The 17,088-nt window shown below is 39.7% G+C and overlaps 1 protein-coding gene across 1 annotated transcript in view; it reads left to right on the top strand.

Annotated features, from left to right (window-relative positions):
- LOC142955456 (copine-9-like) overlaps positions 1 to 17,088 on the top strand; it is a 158,601-nt gene that overhangs the window by 110,606 nt on the left and 30,907 nt on the right. Inside the window, exons 8-15 of the mRNA XM_076096971.1 lie at positions 2,538 to 2,601; positions 4,270 to 4,373; positions 4,789 to 4,893; positions 9,206 to 9,247; positions 14,158 to 14,233; positions 14,537 to 14,590; positions 14,745 to 14,806; positions 16,816 to 16,862. Of these exons, the coding sequence (XP_075953086.1) occupies positions 2,538 to 2,601; positions 4,270 to 4,373; positions 4,789 to 4,893; positions 9,206 to 9,247; positions 14,158 to 14,233; positions 14,537 to 14,590; positions 14,745 to 14,806; positions 16,816 to 16,862 (554 nt within the window). The remainder of the gene's footprint in view (positions 1 to 2,537; positions 2,602 to 4,269; positions 4,374 to 4,788; positions 4,894 to 9,205; positions 9,248 to 14,157; positions 14,234 to 14,536; positions 14,591 to 14,744; positions 14,807 to 16,815; positions 16,863 to 17,088) is intronic.

Below are 17,088 nucleotides of genomic sequence, written 5' to 3'. Positions count from 1 at the left end.
CCTTAACTCCCATTCTGTCTGCCATCTGTCCATTATTTCCATCACTTTCTCTCCTTTTTGCTCTTTTCGCTGAATTTAGTAATCTTCCGGCTTTGGGGTGAGTGCAACATTTTCCCTCAAGTTCTCATCTCGTGAAAAAGTTGCTTATTTTTACCTCATTTGACACCAACTACAACAAACGTGCCACGCATCTTTACGATGACTTTGTTTGCAATGAATCCGCTTCTAACATTTGCTTTGTGTTGAGTTAGGCAGAGAATTTCTGAAAGCGTGCCTGTTAATCTGGAGCGGGTTTATGAGACACACGAGGAGGTGCGGCAACAAAGCATCCTTCAGCAAGCTTAAAGGCAGAGCACTGAACCCCCCCCCCCGCTGTATCGGGGATCCCTCCCTTTTGAGAAATGACTTCAAGCCTCCTTTTTCTAATCCAGATCCAATTTCAATACGATTACCGAGATTGTCCCGTAATTCATCACCAAATGAGAAATCAAATCTCCCCTGAGAGAAGCACGGGGGCTGGGAGCCGAGCCGTGATCAGACAGAAGATTGGTGGCGTGTCTCCAGAGCAGAAGTCCTCTTTTTTTCCTCCTGTATGTGATAATTCTGAGTGGTGGGGATCTGATCCGGGGTCAGCATTTCTGTCACTGTCGCTAACATCAATCACCAGGGTGTACTGTGACCGGCTGCAGATGGAGGGTTACTGTCTGATTGTGTGATGTGCAGCGTAGGATCTCCCCCATTTACACTGTGTGTGTGTGTGTGTGTGTGTGTGTGTGTGTGTGTGTGTGTGTAGCCCAGTTGACACTAAGAAAGAGTAAGTCACAAACCACGTTGCCTGCTGCATGAAGCATTCATGATACAAACTAGTAAACGTATGACTTCCAAAGCTTTGCATATTGGATGAATTGTTTTCATTTAATCCTTCACTCCACTTGTTTGTCCGTGTCCTCCAGAACAACACAGAAGAGTCTTTTGATCGGACCACCATACGATGAAGGACGTGATTTGTCAGTTGTTTCCATTCACATGCACATTTTCATGCACATTTTTGAAGTATCGCTGTAGAGAAGCTGTATGGAAACGGCAACATTCAATCAAATTTCCTCAATTACCAAAACGTTTGTATGCTCGCTTAAGGTGGTTTTAGCCTTTGTTGAAAAAAAAGTTGAAATGCAGAATGGATCATGGATCACAACCTCTACTTCTTCTACTCTTTTTTTACTGGTGGAGTGCAAAGCCATGCAAAGCCTATAGCATCAACTTCTGAGCAAACTACACTGTAGCTGGGTTCATTCGCTCCAAACTAGTTGATGGAAACGGCCTAATTTGCATTTCTTTTTTCACATTTCAATAGTTTACTTGACAATTGAATAGAAACACGACTAGCTGCAGTTAGCTTTTGCTGCTGGATGCTGGATACACTAATGTTAGCACCAAACTCTTCCTCACTTCCCCGCGGTACGCCATGGACCGGGAGCCAAGCAGTCGGGCCCGCCATGAAAGGGGAACGTGTTTATGGCACTACTTTATCTGAAACTCATAAACATGTTATTCAAAAGACTACATCAAAATGGGGTGGTCAAAGCCTAAAATGGACATTTAATACAGGAATGGACACAGTTTAACCTCTGATATCTGCTATGAACCTTTCTCCCAACATCATCCCCTCACTGTAGGATTTCTCCGTGTGCTCAAGCTCCCAAGCGCCCATTACATTTTTTGCCTTTGGTCACAGGTCACACAGCTGAATCCACTTCTAATAGGACATTGCATTGATCAGTAATTACCTCATTTGTCTAATCATGAGGTAACGATTAGACAAATGATTAGACAACATGCCATGCAATCGGCATGTTGTCATTTAATGTGTTAGAAGATGTTTTGATTGATTTTGTCATAGTTTTTGTTTTTATTTTATTTTATTTTGAATGTGGTGAACAAACAAATGTCTTTGCTCATAGTTTTCAGTACCGGCTTTACTTTATGTACAAGCTTTAACATGAAAGGTGGGAGCAACACATTAATCATAAGATATGATTAGATATGACTTTATTAATCCCGAATTCTTGTGCCAGAGTTTCATTAAAGATTACAACAGCAGAATAGCAAAATACAATAGAATAAAAATATAAACATATATGAACAATAGAATAACAATTATTAAGTGTTAAGAAATAATACTAACACCATTGCAAAATAGAACACAATAGCAATAAGAGTACGGTGAATAAATAATGTAAAAAATGTATATCTAAAGTAAAATATAACAACAAATATTAAATACAAGAGTAAAATACAAAGTGTATAAGAAGTGATACTAACACAAGTAGTGGTGTTATCATTTAGTTTGAACTATTATTCCATTTCATTTCTTGGTACAGTATTGGTGTACACATATTGTTTTTGAGGCAAAGAATGACCATGACCAACTCCTGCAGCAGCTTATAGTACAACCACAAATACCTGCAGGACGAGTCTGCTGGGTCTCCATTGTTCCTCAGTCTCTCTCTCTCTCTCTTTCTCTCTGTCTCTCACAGTGGGATTCCAGGGAAGAAGTGTGGAACCATCATCTTCTCCGCCGAGGAGCTCAGTAACTGCCGGGTTCGTACCAGATCAAACTCAGGACACTGTGTTTCATGAGGCACGCACACTCTGTGATATAAGCAGTCCGACACGGGGGTCAGAAAGTTAAGCTGTCAGGTTTCCATGTTTCCATTTTTAACTTTGCCGAGTGAATTTAAATGGCCGCACAGACAGAATAATTTTGTCATTGGCATCAAGTGGAGGGAAAGTGAATTTGTACTTTTCCTTCAAAGCGATGATGAGAGGCGCTCATGAATTATTTATCCAAGTCTATAGTTCACTTTTCTTGCCACGGTGGGTAAATAATAAGACACTCCAATCAAAGAGAGAAGCACACACACACACACACACACACACCACACAAACATGCTCCCATGTTACAGTCCTCACTTCTGCTAATGATTTGAATACCGAGGAAGCAGTTTGCTGTAATGTTTACACAGAATTAAGTTTAACCTTCCTGATACTCTATCATGCATTTGAATGTGAGGAAGGTGAAACTCACGCTATATAGCAGCGATGGTGGTATACTGCAGAGTCCTTGAAGGCTTCAGAATATGAAGTTTACATTTACATGTATTAGTTATGGTTCATGAGGCCTGTTGAATGCCTGTGTCTGTCCCTGGTTAGTTTTATTTTAATGTATCAGTTCTGTCTATCGAAGGTTTTAAGTTTAATAACAACCCAGCGTGTCAGACATAAGATGTTAGACTAGTCCAAAAACTGCCTGCAGTGTATTCGGGCAAAACTTCAATTATGAGACAAAAAAAAGAAAGACCTGTACACCTGTCTGTGTTTGTTTCAGCTGTCAGCTGGTCGCACAGTGAGACTTTAAACTTTAAACTTTAAACTTCAGCAGTGCTTTTAAACAGAACTGCTAACTTTAAAAAGTCATTACATCAAAATGACTTCAGATTTGAGGTAAGTTAAAAGTTGTCTTGAGGGTTGAAGTTCTAAGACGAAAACACGGACAACTCCCAGACCGGACAACGCCGTAGAGACCTGTCAATCACAAGGTAGCCCCGCCCCTAAAGCATACTCCGTGTATTGAAGAAGACTTGAAACTAGCAAGAAGTGAAGTGAGAAGTAGGGTCATTTTTTCAGAGACTTCTGTACAACCAGACTTCTTCATGCAACCGGAGGAGTCGACCCCTGATGGCCATTAGAAAGAATGCAAGTTTACGCATTGGTTTTAATGGCATTTTGGTAATTTGTTGTTGAAAAAAGCTAATAAATCGCAGTATATTTTATCGCAGTACTTACCATATTGCAAAATGTTAAGAATCGCAATGAGCTTGTATTGTGACTTAAGTATCGTGATAACGTATCGTGGGGCCTCTGGGATTCCCCCCCTATGGATGACATTCACTACAAGCATGCACGTCTGGCCCGGCTATGTAAACAAAGCACAGAGAAACTCTGATTACAACACACACAGAGGGAGAGTCACTTCATCCTCTGCTCAGGTGGACATTACTCTACTATATCTTTATATACACAATAGTTTTTTTCTGCTATATTAATGCTCTGAATCCCATATATTGCACTTATTTTTACCTCATTAAGTTAATTAACATCATATAAGTCCACTTTAAACTAATACAATCTGGTGTTGGCCATAGCAGCTATACCTGTGTGAAGTGAAGTGAGCTAATGAGTAAACGATAAACTGTTGTTGTCCTCCAGGACATAGCCACCATGCAGCTTTGTGCCAACAAGCTGGACAAAAAGGATTTCTTCGGCAAGTCCGACCCTTTCCTCGTCTTCTACCGGAGCAACGAGGATGGGACGTAAGTGTGTGTTTGCGGAAGATGCTTGTGTTGTACAATCCATCTGTTTGTCCTTCAGTGGAGGCGAGTGTCCTGCTCATCTGTCACCAAACTTCCCTTGTTAGTGACTGTGACTGAAAACCTGCCAGCAGATTTCTCTGTTGGATCCAGTCCCATGAGGGGTTTGAAGGCTTCTTGTCCGTCGGATGGAAGAAGGGTTAATAGATTTTCTTGACACCGAGACAGAAAATTCTAATCTGTACTTACTGTATCCTTCAATATTTCAGACATGCAGCTCAGAATCCAAACCCTCTGTGAGACAGTTCTGTCTCATGCTGAAATGCATTTCAAGTATGTGTCAGAGTGAGCTAGCTCCAGGGAGCAAAACGTATTATACATATACACTCATATATTCCTTGTCTCTTTGTGTTTCCAGGTTCACCATCTGCCACAAGACTGAGGTGATCAAGAACAATCTGAACCCCGCTTGGCAGCCGTTCACCATTCCTGTTCGGGCGCTCTGTAATGGAGACTATGACAGGTGAGGCGACAGCACGGGGGTCAGAGGTTAATGTTATTGTGATCTACCTCACCTCTATGGAGATTTTTGTTTTATATGCTGGCAGGTGATAAATGACCTTGTGTTCATCCTGTTGGTTGTAAGCAGTTTAAATTCATCCTGAATGCACTATAAATCTATTAATAATGACCGTATGTCAGTAAATGTGACCTGGAGAAACTACACTGGATACACATGACGTCCACAAAGGGAGGAACTAAAATATACAGTTTGAAAAATGTAAATTTACATTCAGACATTTGCATAGATGCTTATGAAACGTAAACCTCTGATCCTGGACAACATTACTGTTTTTTAGAGGCTGTAGCGGTCTCAGGGAAGATATGAGTTTCATATGGAACTAGCAGACCAGATGAATCCACTGCTACCAAACATGTCAGCCTGTCAGGAAGGAGGCTAAATAACGTTGCGAAGTTAGGCTAAATTTTGTCGGGGGACAACTTTTGATGGGGTCCCTTGATGTCTCACTTCAACATATGAATGAAAATGGGTTCTAAAGTACACACTAGTCTCCCCCTTACAGACATGCCCACTTTATGATAAGCACAAGCAGTTTGGGGCAAAAGCCTAGCAGTTGTTTGTGTGCAATATAAATATGATATTTTAGCCTTTTCTAAATGGTATGTTTTAACATTTCTGCATATTGGGCTCCCTAAACAGTCTTGGAATTGCATGAAGTGAGTTTGACTGGAAAGTTGAGACCCTTCAATGAGCCCAGTTGTATTCATGTGTGATACTTTTTGTCCACATAGCCATTTCACATAGTGAGACCATTTTGTGAAACTTGACATCACTGTGTGAAATCACCTGTTGTGACTTGGAGAATATTCACACCCACAAACCAGAGACCGAGGGCATTCAGAGCTTTCCTAACTATTAACATTAAGTGGGTTTAAGTGGTTACCATCCAATCACCGAAAAAATGCAGTTCTAACAGAAACCTATGAATATCCCAAGTTTTAGACACCAAATCATAGCATGGGTTCCCTCAGCCTGTATCTGGGACTGGCATTTATTTGTTTGTAGCGACCACGCCCCCGGCCTTTTTTTGAGACTCTCATTGTTTGACTTTGATCTACTTGGATCCTCGTCAGGTCAGAATGAACAGAGATCAACATGAACATTCATTAAGTGTGCAGGCGATACCTTCTTCCTTATTGATGCTGTTCTGACAACCTTGCACCTAAGTGAAGTGTGTATAATGAATCTTATATAATATCTGCATCATATAAGATTATATATATATATATATATATATATATATATATATATATATATATATATATATATATATATATATATATATATATATATATATATATATATATATATATATATATATATAATAAAAAACAAATTACATCCAGTACTAATGAGAAACAACACATGAATGTACATGGACCTGATGTTCTAGACTGGCTAAGAGTAGACTACTGCTATGATAAGCTAATTAATGCTCTGTTGGTAAAGTTTTTAATCACTTATTTACTCCTGGAAATGATTTGTTTGATAAACTGTTGCTTTAGGGAGAGAGGGAGAGTTTACAAAACAATTTGCTGCATTAGTTAATTGTTTGTCAGATTTGTCATTTGAGCTCATTAGCTAGGCGACTGTGAGTTTCCCTTTATTTAAACTGCGACTGGAAATACTGACTTCCTTAGATGTTGTTTTTATTTTGACAAAAGTAAAGTAAAGCCAAATGAAACTATGTGAAGATGAGGTTGGACCCTGTGCTGGTCAGAATAATGCCAGCAGTCGGCCATGCTCTCAGTCTCAGGCCAGTGCTGGTGTTATTGAGACCAACATGGAGGCAATGCAGCGGCAATCTCACAAGTTATTTATTTACACCACAGACTATGTAAGAAGTGGACGTAGTCGTCGTGACGTCATCCATTGGTTTGTGGACTGCCGTTTTGAAGCCTTGAGTTTGGCATTTTGGCCGTCGCCATCTTGGCTTTTTGCACCCAGTGATTTCAAGTGACCATATTTAGACTGTGGAGGAGTGATGTATAAACACTGTATGTAGCTCTATTAGTGGTAGCGACCTGTCAATCAAAGTAGCCCCGCCCTAAAGCATACTCTGCTTTATAGTCTACTTGACTCTAAATGGACCATAATTTACTAAATGAACATCATGCTGTATTGAAGAAGACTTGAAACCATAAACTCATGTTGACAATGTTTAATTACTGAGGTAATAAATCAAGAGAGAAGTAGAGTCATTTTCTCATAGACTTCTATACAACCAGAGGAGTCACCCCCTGATGGACATTAGAGAGAATGCAGGTTTAAGACACTTCCTTGGCTTCACTTTTTAGAACCGGAGTTTGCTGCTTGATTTACACTGGCCGTAAACCATTACATACAATCTAACACAAACACACACAAACACATCTTTTTTTTCTTCTTCTTCAAAACTGGCCTATTATCTCCATTTCATTGATTGAATTTATTGTAATTAAATCTGACATTGTAGGGCATTAGCACATTTTAAACAAAAGACACTTCAAAAGTAATGTGAAAATAGGGGCTCGTCAAACATTATCCTTTCCAACCTCAATGACCACCACACTGCCTGGGCATGGCGATAGTCACATCTTTTTTACTCGTGGTAGAAATACCATGGAAGGACAGCTATGAATGTACCAAGTATTGAATACTACCAAGTATTGTGTGTGTATCAAGGCTTGATGTATCTTGTTCCTGTGTGCCATAGAGCTCCATTAAAACACATCAATGAGCCAAACTGTTGCACTGGGTGACATGTTCCTTCATCACCATGAACACACACACTCTAGTTTATTTTGACTAAATCCCACACACACCGTCCTGCTGCCCCAAATACTCACTACATCACCAAATGTTGATTAATCCACCCCTGAAAATAGTCCCCACTAAATGCACAATTTCGTCATGTACGATTTACATTATTTTTTAAATGATACTATATTTGTGAGCCGTCTTTAAAGATTTACATGTTCAGTAGGAACACATGCACTAGGCTAAGTGCCAAAGACAGAGTAGTATTGGGATATGGGCGAACACATTGTTGACAATATTTAAAATGATTTTAGAGAAGATGAAATAGATGACATTTAGTGTATTATAAGCATACTGTACACTAGGGGTGTCACAAGAATCAATAATTTGGTACCAAGTCAATGCCAAAATTCTTAAAATTGTGCTCATTTTTCTACAGTAATGTAGGTATGGGGGGTTCAGGGCATCGAGACTAACGGCGATCCGTCGTTCCGGGGACGATAGAAAATGCTACAGTTTGAACAACAAATCTGTGTTGAAATCAGCTTTAGCTGTTAGCAGCCGGTAGGCAGCAAACGGAGCTAACACCTAACCCTAATGAAGGTTTCATTGAGTTACATCATGTGCAAGCTATATTTAGTAAAAGTGGCTTAATTATAACGTGACGTGGTCATATGTAATCTTGTAAAATGTAGTTTTTGGTCAGGTGGATTATCAAAAAACAACCAGTATGTAACAGTAATAAGGGAGCGTGTGTGGAAGCAGAAGGGATGTATTGTTTTATTTTTGTTTTTTTACCGTGGTATCGAATTTAAAATCCAGAATCGTGGAATTTCACGGGTATTGTTATCAACTTCTAAATGTGTGGTGTTGTGACATCCCTGCTGTACACACAGCTGCACCTGTTAAGCTGTCAGAAGTTTTAAGTGATGTAAGTGAAATCAGGTTTCAAAGGGCTAATGACATGTTATTACTGAGGCTGGTTAGCCGCGGTTAACTGCCCAGGCTCATATGTGTCACATAATTAGTGATCATTTGAATTTGACAGTTTAAAATGTCGACATTAATACATAATTTAGCGCTGTGTTGTTAGGACCTTGATTATTCGACAGCACACTGGTTGTACTGGTTGATCTCTGGGCTGGATTCAAGATGCAATGTGTATTCTTCTGTGTGCACCACTGTACTTTGAATATTCCGTTATGCTACTGGCCCACTATGACAAAGAACATGCCAAGTATTATCCACTCAGGGTTATATATAGAAGTGTTGCATATAAGGATCAGTACCATAAGTATAGGTGTATTCCTTTAAAAGCCTCCTTTATGACATCAGACATTGTTTATCATAAAATGTGAATCCCTTTTTTTTTTACTGGTGAAACTTCCTACTGATTGTTTACTTCCTTCACTTTACATAAACTGTTGATCCCTCTCCCTCTGACGTTTCTCTTTCTCACCCTCATACTCTTCCTCCTCTGTGTGATTCTCACATCTGTCCGTCTCACCTCCAGGACGGTCAAGGTGGACGTATACGACTGGGACAGAGACGGGAGGTGAGTTCTCACGCTTTCTTTTCCTTTATTCATTTTCAGCTCAAGATTGGATACCTCAAATGTCACACCTTGTTCTGTCAGACCCGAGCGCGGGGGGGGGGGCATTTCAGTCTTGATTATTACGCACTAGAACTGAAGGAGGGCTCCACCCGCCTGCCACACGCTGAGTAATAAATCAAGAACAACCAGCAGGTGAAAGGACAGGGGGGTCGGGGTTAATGAGCACTGACCGCAGCACCGACACAGCTTCTCTCTCTCACTGACGGCGTGTTACTGCAGGTGCTCACAGGAAACCTTGTGTGCTTTTTCAGGCTCTCTGGCCTTTCGTTGCTGCTCTCCAAAAAATTTCGGTTAGTTGAAATTCTTGTGGTATTTTTTAATTATAAATCCACAGTCCCAGATTTCCACCCAAAATATTAGGCAGTTTGCTGTAGCAGAATGCGAGTGAGGTGCACACTCACTCACAGGCCGCGCACAAATGTGCGTGATCGCATGATTCTACTGGTGGAGGTAATAATAAGAAACAGAAAGCGAAAGGTACGGCAACATTTTTCAGTTCTCTGTAGGATTCTTTCCATAATGATGTCAGACTCTTCTAAATCTGAGCCTGTTGGTGACTAAAACAAGCACTTTTAGTGGACGTACATGACGATGAGGAGTTGTCCCGAGAGATTGTATTGCTAATTGTTAATTGGCTTACGTCTGCAACATTATCCCTCAATACTGGACCAATTTCAAAAATTGTTGTCCCCATTAGTCACTTAGATACAAAGACGTGGGGAAATGTAAAAATATTTAAGTTCCCCTTTTTCGTGTCAGTACTACCATTAAATTACCACCAGTGTTGGGCAGGTTCCTTAAAAAATGTAATGAATTACTCATACATATTCTCATTTAAAAAGAACAAACATTTAAAAACATAACTTCACCAATTACTCAACAGTAAAAGTATTGAGCAGAATTGCTTGTCACATTACTTTAACTATTGAGCAACATCTCATATTGTGCGTTTCACATATGTAGAAATAGAAATCGGGACAGAGTTTAACAAGCAGTCAAACCAATTCGGACAGCTCACCCCAAACACTTTTCTATTCTGACACAATGTTTACTCAGTAACGTTTTTTAACCATATAACTTCATAATTTTTCTGAAGAATAATATTTAACCTACTGTATAATCACTGAGGCCGGAACATCTCATTATAAATTATGTAGTCCTTTAAAATGTAAATGTTTATCTGGTATATTACAGTAGTATATACATTATATAGACTGCTAATGGGACAAGTGACACAGTGTTGAATATAAGAGATAAAAGGAGGGCAGACATGTTGTGATAACTAAAATAAAGAAACATAAAGAAACTACCTACACTTCCCTTTCTTCTTCTGTGTCTCTTTCTTTACCTAAGCCTCATTGCTTTGTTTCGGTCTCCTCCCCTCCCCCCTTCTTATCTGATCAACCTCCTTCTTTCCCACTGGGAGATGATTGCTTGTTGTTTGCTCCTTGATAATTCCCCCTCCAAATATTAGCATTACATAGGCAGCGTTGGTGTCACGCACAGCTTCAGGTGGTGATATATTTGGATGCAGAGATGATCTGAGGGCATGCAGGGAGTTGATATTTGGCAGTCTGATGATGCTAGAGGGGATTTGTTTTCCTGTTCAGATGAAAAATCACGTGTTGAACCTTCTTTCTCCTAAGGATCCACCCAAGAGGAGGAGATTTAAGGGCCGGGCTTTCCCTTCTGGCACAGATCAAGTGCAGTGACCATACACTATGGAAGTCGTGGAATTACATGCAAATTCAAATTCAGATTTATTATATCTCTATATGTTGTTAGATTAATAGATAACCCTTGACATAGCAGTATAGCAGACATATATGTATATGTATATATACATATATATATATATATATACACATATATATATATATATATATACATATATATATATATATATATATAAATGTATGTATTTATATATAAACTTAAATAGATAAGTAAATTGTGTTCACCAATCAAACTACCATTTTCAAATGATATCCCAGGGTGATAGATACACCGGTTGTCGCGATCATTTTGGAAGCAGTCAGTCTGACTGCTGTAAACAGATAAGTCTAAATATTGTAGTGACGCTCATAATGCTGCGAGATGGATGCACTGGCACTGTTGGGTCTACGTGAATGGAAGAATTAGGAGGGAACGAGTGTTCAGGGATCACCTCGCACATAAGCACCTCCACTTCTGTGTCAGGAAAAAACTAATTGGTCCTTCTCTTGGGTATCGCCATGATTTACCGGAGAAGAATCCTTGATCAGCAGGCTCTCTATGCATCATCATGTATGAGGTGCCCTGCATTGATAATCTAATCTAATGAGTGTGGGCGTCTAGAGGGCGGGAAATGAGGCTGATCTAAATTGAGCACTGGCAGACGTACGTAAAGTTGTATTAATCAAAATATGTTTGACGTAGAGACATTACCTCATCCGTACGTTTGCAAACATTAACTGTGGATCCTACTCACCGTCTTATAAATCCACTCTGGAGAGGAAATAACTAAATTAATTGATAGCAACTGGCTAATTAATGAAAACGCATGTAATTGTACTACAAAGTTAAATATGTCACAGTGTGAATCATTGGCCTCTTGAATAAAAATATTACACCTGGCTTTGACCAGAATTCTACTGAGTAAGAGTCATCTTCTACCCTTGGTGTTGCATATTTGGGATGTTGGGTATCCATAGTCAAACATGTAATTCCTATCCTATTCCGCTCCTGGATAAAAGAAAGTCTCTTTGGAGAAGCTGGTCACAGCTCACACCGTGCTGTTTCAGATTGATTTTAAACTGAAAGTAGTCACAGACTTCCACATGGCTAAAGAAAAGTGTTTTAAAGTTGATGCTCAGCGTGAGAGTCACACTTGATTTAGGTTCGAGAGTGAAATGGGTTTATATTATTTATAACCTGTGCTGGAACTGCTGCTCCATGCAGCTGGACCTCCAGTCTCACTGCTTTCCTTAACCTCGCTCCCAACAACAGCAGGCAGCCGTTTTCAGATAAAACGCTGCGATAACACCACTGTTTACTACCTGCCCAGCACCAAACAGCAGACAGACACAGTTGGAGACCAGCTGTTAAACATAGTGGAGCATTCAGCAACTTAAGAGCCAGATATTTCCCTCAGGACTTGGTGGAGACCAAAACAGAGTTGATGGAAAAATGTATCATGAATTCTACCAGACCAATTCTACCTATTATTGCGGCTGGGTTATTCAACTTAAATTCCAAAAGGTCCAGATTGAGAAAATGTCCTCGGGCAATAATATCTAACTCGCGCTATTTAGTGCCATATATATATAAATATATTCAAGAAGCCTAGTAGTAGTAAGAACGTCTCTGTGTAGTCAACAACTGTCAAGTCAAGTAAAGAAAGTACACATCAATTATATTTTAACAAATTATTATTCACAGTTTTCAAATTTAACTGGATGGATTATAAATAATACATAGAAATACATAAATAAATGTTCTTCTCTTTTCAAGTAAACTAAGAGCTGGATTAAAGAATAAATGACATAACAGAAAGCTTTTGAAAAATTAAATCTTAAAATAAAGTACTTCATTTTAGAAAAATTTATTTCACTGAATTGTCCTGCAGCTTTAAATTCAGTTAATTCAGGTGTGAAGTGATGTCAATAAAAAGCCACAATATTATATTTTTGTCATTTAAAAAGATAAATCAGTGAGCAGGACTTTATCTGTGGTTATTAAACCACTTGTTTCAGCTCTATTCTCTCTGTTTACATCATTGGACAGTGAATTCATGCGTTAGGATTCTGATCATATTGGGCTCTTAGGTTTATTTTCTGTCTTCATTTCAGATGTGAGTGGGTACGTTTGTTCAAAAGAGTTGTGCTTTGCCTCGTAGTGCCCTTCATTTGCCGCTTTTATCAATAGTTATGGTTTCTGAACATATGAGACATGTTGGTTTTAACTGCCTGTGGGAAGAATTAACATATAAGAGTCTGTTCATTTTTGGCTTATAAATTATATTCTCTCTGAACACGTTTCTCTTTTCGGAGAACGTTATGTGAGATAACTTCTTCGATCAACGAAATTCTCCTGCTCTTCTTTCTATTTCCTCGTCTTAGCCCTGTGTGTCACGGTGTGTGTAAACTGCGCTCGAGTTAGGACACTTGTCAGAATACCCATATTTGATTGGCTGAGCTGCATCACGTGATGTGATTTAGAATGCATTAGTTGGTGTGTTTCCTGCACCGCTGAACAAGTGCCGTAACCAGTTGGGGACCCCTGGTCTATAGCAAGCAAGCAAATTTGGACAGGAACAAGTTTGCAAACTGAGGCAGTTGTTAATGGGCTGCGGCCCCACTGGCCAGTTAAGTGTCACCAGACAATAATAGTGTAAAATAGTCAATAAAATATGTTTTTTTAGAAAGTTGGAATCGCTGCAACCACAAGAGGTCCTTGAGCATCCAGTCATAAATGAGCACAAAAATTGTTAGGCTGATGGGTCCAGTGGCATGCAAGATTAGCTGCGGACAAACAGACAGATGCAACACACGCACTCACTCACTCACACACAACCAAACACATAATCTCCTCCCGGGCTCCCTGGCGGAGATAATGGATGTTTGTTAATCAGTGTCCGCTGGATGTGTCAATGAGCAACTGTTTGCTAACATGTTAGCCTAACTTTAGAGCATGATACGTGATGTTTTAGGCTTGTTCCGCTGCCAACTTTAACGTTGTGTTGTGTTTTTTTCTCTATTGTGTTTGTTCTTTGTTAAAGCACACAGGGAATTGGGAATCACGTTGCTGATGTACTATAACTATTCCCCTCCTTCTCTGTCTGTTCCTGTCGAAATCAATCCTTCTTCCAGTCATGACTTTATCGGAGAGTTCACCACCAGCTACAGAGAACTGTCCAGAGGCCAAAGCCAGTTCAATGTCTACGAGGTAAAATGGAAGAACAGCCAGGAATAAGTTGAATATTTTGATCAATACGGAATCCCAAACTTTATTTTCCTGAATGTGTAAAGAACATCAGAAATGTAGCATTGTTTTGGGAACTCACGACAACATCAATAGTTCCCTTCACAGTGTTATATATTATTCATTTCTTGTGTTATAAATTGTAGCCCCTCATCTGAGGACAATATATTACCGACATCCACCCACAGGAGCTCAGACATGCATCGAGTAAGTACACATTTCTGCTCCGACAGAAACTAATTTCTCATTTCCTGTTTTGCGGTCAAGGTTTTGAATCCTAAAAAGAAAGGCAAGAAGAAGAAATACGTCAATTCGGGGACGGTAAGAGCTGCCGGAGTGCGTTTCATCAGCGGCTGTCACATGTCAGAGCAGTAAACGGATGATGTTTGCTATGTATTCTCGTCTTGATCCATCTCTGTCCCATGTCCTCTATCTCTCTTCCTATATTCCCTTTCACTCTGTCTCTGTCTCCAAGGTGACTCTGCTGTCCTTCAAAGTGGAGTCAGAATGCACGTTCGTCGACTTCATCAGAGGAGGGTAAGAGCTCAGTCTCTATGCTTTCATCAGTGTCGCCATTAAGTGACTTTATGGGAGTTTCTGCTTGTTTTAAGGCCTGGTCACACCAGACCACTGTGGTGTCTTTGTGACTACTTACAGGGCTAGTTGGTGAACTGCCGTGGCTGGTGAGCTAACATGCTAATCGACTTGGCTAGCTCTAGTCAGTCGCAATAACTCTCAGTGCTCAACCGTTTTGTTTACTGCTGCTGGCATTTTGTTCCCCATTATATCACCATTTTTCTTCAATAGAAGATATTTGAAAATGAAAAATATAGCTATCTGAAATTACAAGAATGCTAACGATTAGTTAGTGAACAAACGTGTTAGCTCATTAGCTTCGTTTGGTCACTAATGGGACTATAAGTTCACACAGTTTTTGCAAAAGATGTATTCGATGTATATTTAGAATATTTTTACCATTTGATCTTGCTGTCAGACGGCCCTTTCTGACTCTCAAAGCCACCAGACTCCACTGACAAAAACAGACATTTTATTTCGTAGAATACTGGGGTTACTTATTGTAAGTCGCTTTGGATAAAAGCGTCTGCTAAATGACTGTAATGTAATTTAATACCGATCTACCGCTGCCTCAGTTAGTTTGTTTGCGTTGTTGTGTGACTTAAAGGGATTCAGACTCACCAAAGTCACACATTGACCAATTCCAAAGTAGACGGCTGCTGCCTCTCAGCTTTTGGTTTCTATTTATTTTAGAAGAATGGACATCAACTTGTGGACACTTTGCCTAAGTTAGTTAATCGATCACAGTAAGCACTATGTCTGTTTGATCGTGGGGCTGTAATTACCATCATGTCCTTTATTTATCTTCTTTTTTTCTCCTTTGGGAGTTCAGCAACCTGAGAGGGGTTTGCATTCTACAATTAATAACACCAATTAACAAATGTTGGGTGTTTGTTAGGATGATTCCAGCTAATTAAAATGTGTCTACATTTAGACCAACAAATACAGTGTTCATTATCCTCCCAGAAGAATGGTAGTCTTGGCAGTGTGGAGAAGGGTTTGAAAAAGCATTTAGACCTTCTGTTGGGAAATAGAAATGACTGGAGGTGGTGCATTGACTTGGACTTATGACACATTATATTACATTGTTGTCAAATGGAACTGAAGCACTATATTACTGTCATAACACACTATGATAACAGAAGATGCAATGTCCTCTCTGTGATCTAAGTTGCAAGTCTCTGCATGTTGATCTGGAAGTTGATTTTCTATAGTTTGAAATCAGCGGCTGTCTGCAAAGCATGAACACAAATCTCAAATAAGCCTTCCATTGTTTCTCCAAAGCATGTACAGAATACAGTCTAAAATTGTAGTTATACGGCAATACCAAAGAAAAACGTGACAGTTCCTTTAATTAACTGATGTTATGACGTCACAAGGCCAAAGCGTGTATATTGGGGGTTGTGGCTGGACCCGTTTTCTCAGTAGGTTCACTCGTTTTATCGCGAATGCGTATTTCTCGCAAAAGTTTGAGAGATTGCCGGAAGCTCGCGTCAGCTGTTCACTACTGTTACTATTCAGCTTTTAAATATCACAAAAATAAGGTCAGAGGTTAACCTAAAGTAATCTATAAATCGTAGTCTTTCTTCTTCCTTGGACGGCCAAGGAAAAATATTGCAATATTTGCTCATTTGAACCCAGATTTGGAACATCAGTGCGTTCTGGTTGAATGTGTTCCTCCTTGTAATCCCCAAAGTGTATTGTGATTACACCCCAGATATATGGTGTCGATAAAACTGAATATCAACACAAAACGGTGATTATCATCACTTGAATGTAAAAGCACCGTAACAGACTGTACTTTGGGAATAAAAGTGCAGATCCCCTGCCTTGTGATTTCTAAGGGACAGCAGTGAGCTGCTGATGAATTCTCAATCTGGACCTCTGTAAATGTGTTCCCATCTGGAGATGCTGGCACAGTCCTAACATCTCTGCTTTGAATGACACTGATGTGCTCGATCTCTCACCAGGACACAACTCAATTTCACCGTGGCCATAGACTTCACAGCATCCAACGGTAGGACCGCGTCACATCTGTGTGCATACAGGAAATGTCCACACATCTGCTGTCTCACCCACAGCGTTTGTGATTGTCTCTGTTATTACTCTAGTCATGGACCGCATTCTCATCTTTGGGTTGGTCCTCTTTGTACGGGTGATTTTCACTGCACGAATATAAAATATTTGCTTAAATATGCTGCAAAATCAATGTCAAATTATGTCTGGTGCTGCACCGTGGTGTA

This window comes from Anarhichas minor, unplaced genomic scaffold, assembly GCF_050575085.1.
Source record: "Anarhichas minor isolate MPS153535 unplaced genomic scaffold, ASM5057508v1 ptg000023l, whole genome shotgun sequence".
In the NCBI taxonomy this organism is placed as follows: Eukaryota; Metazoa; Chordata; class Actinopteri; order Perciformes; family Anarhichadidae; genus Anarhichas; species Anarhichas minor.
Note: the sequence above shows the minus strand (reverse complement) of the source record. Positions and strands in the feature narration are given on the sequence as shown.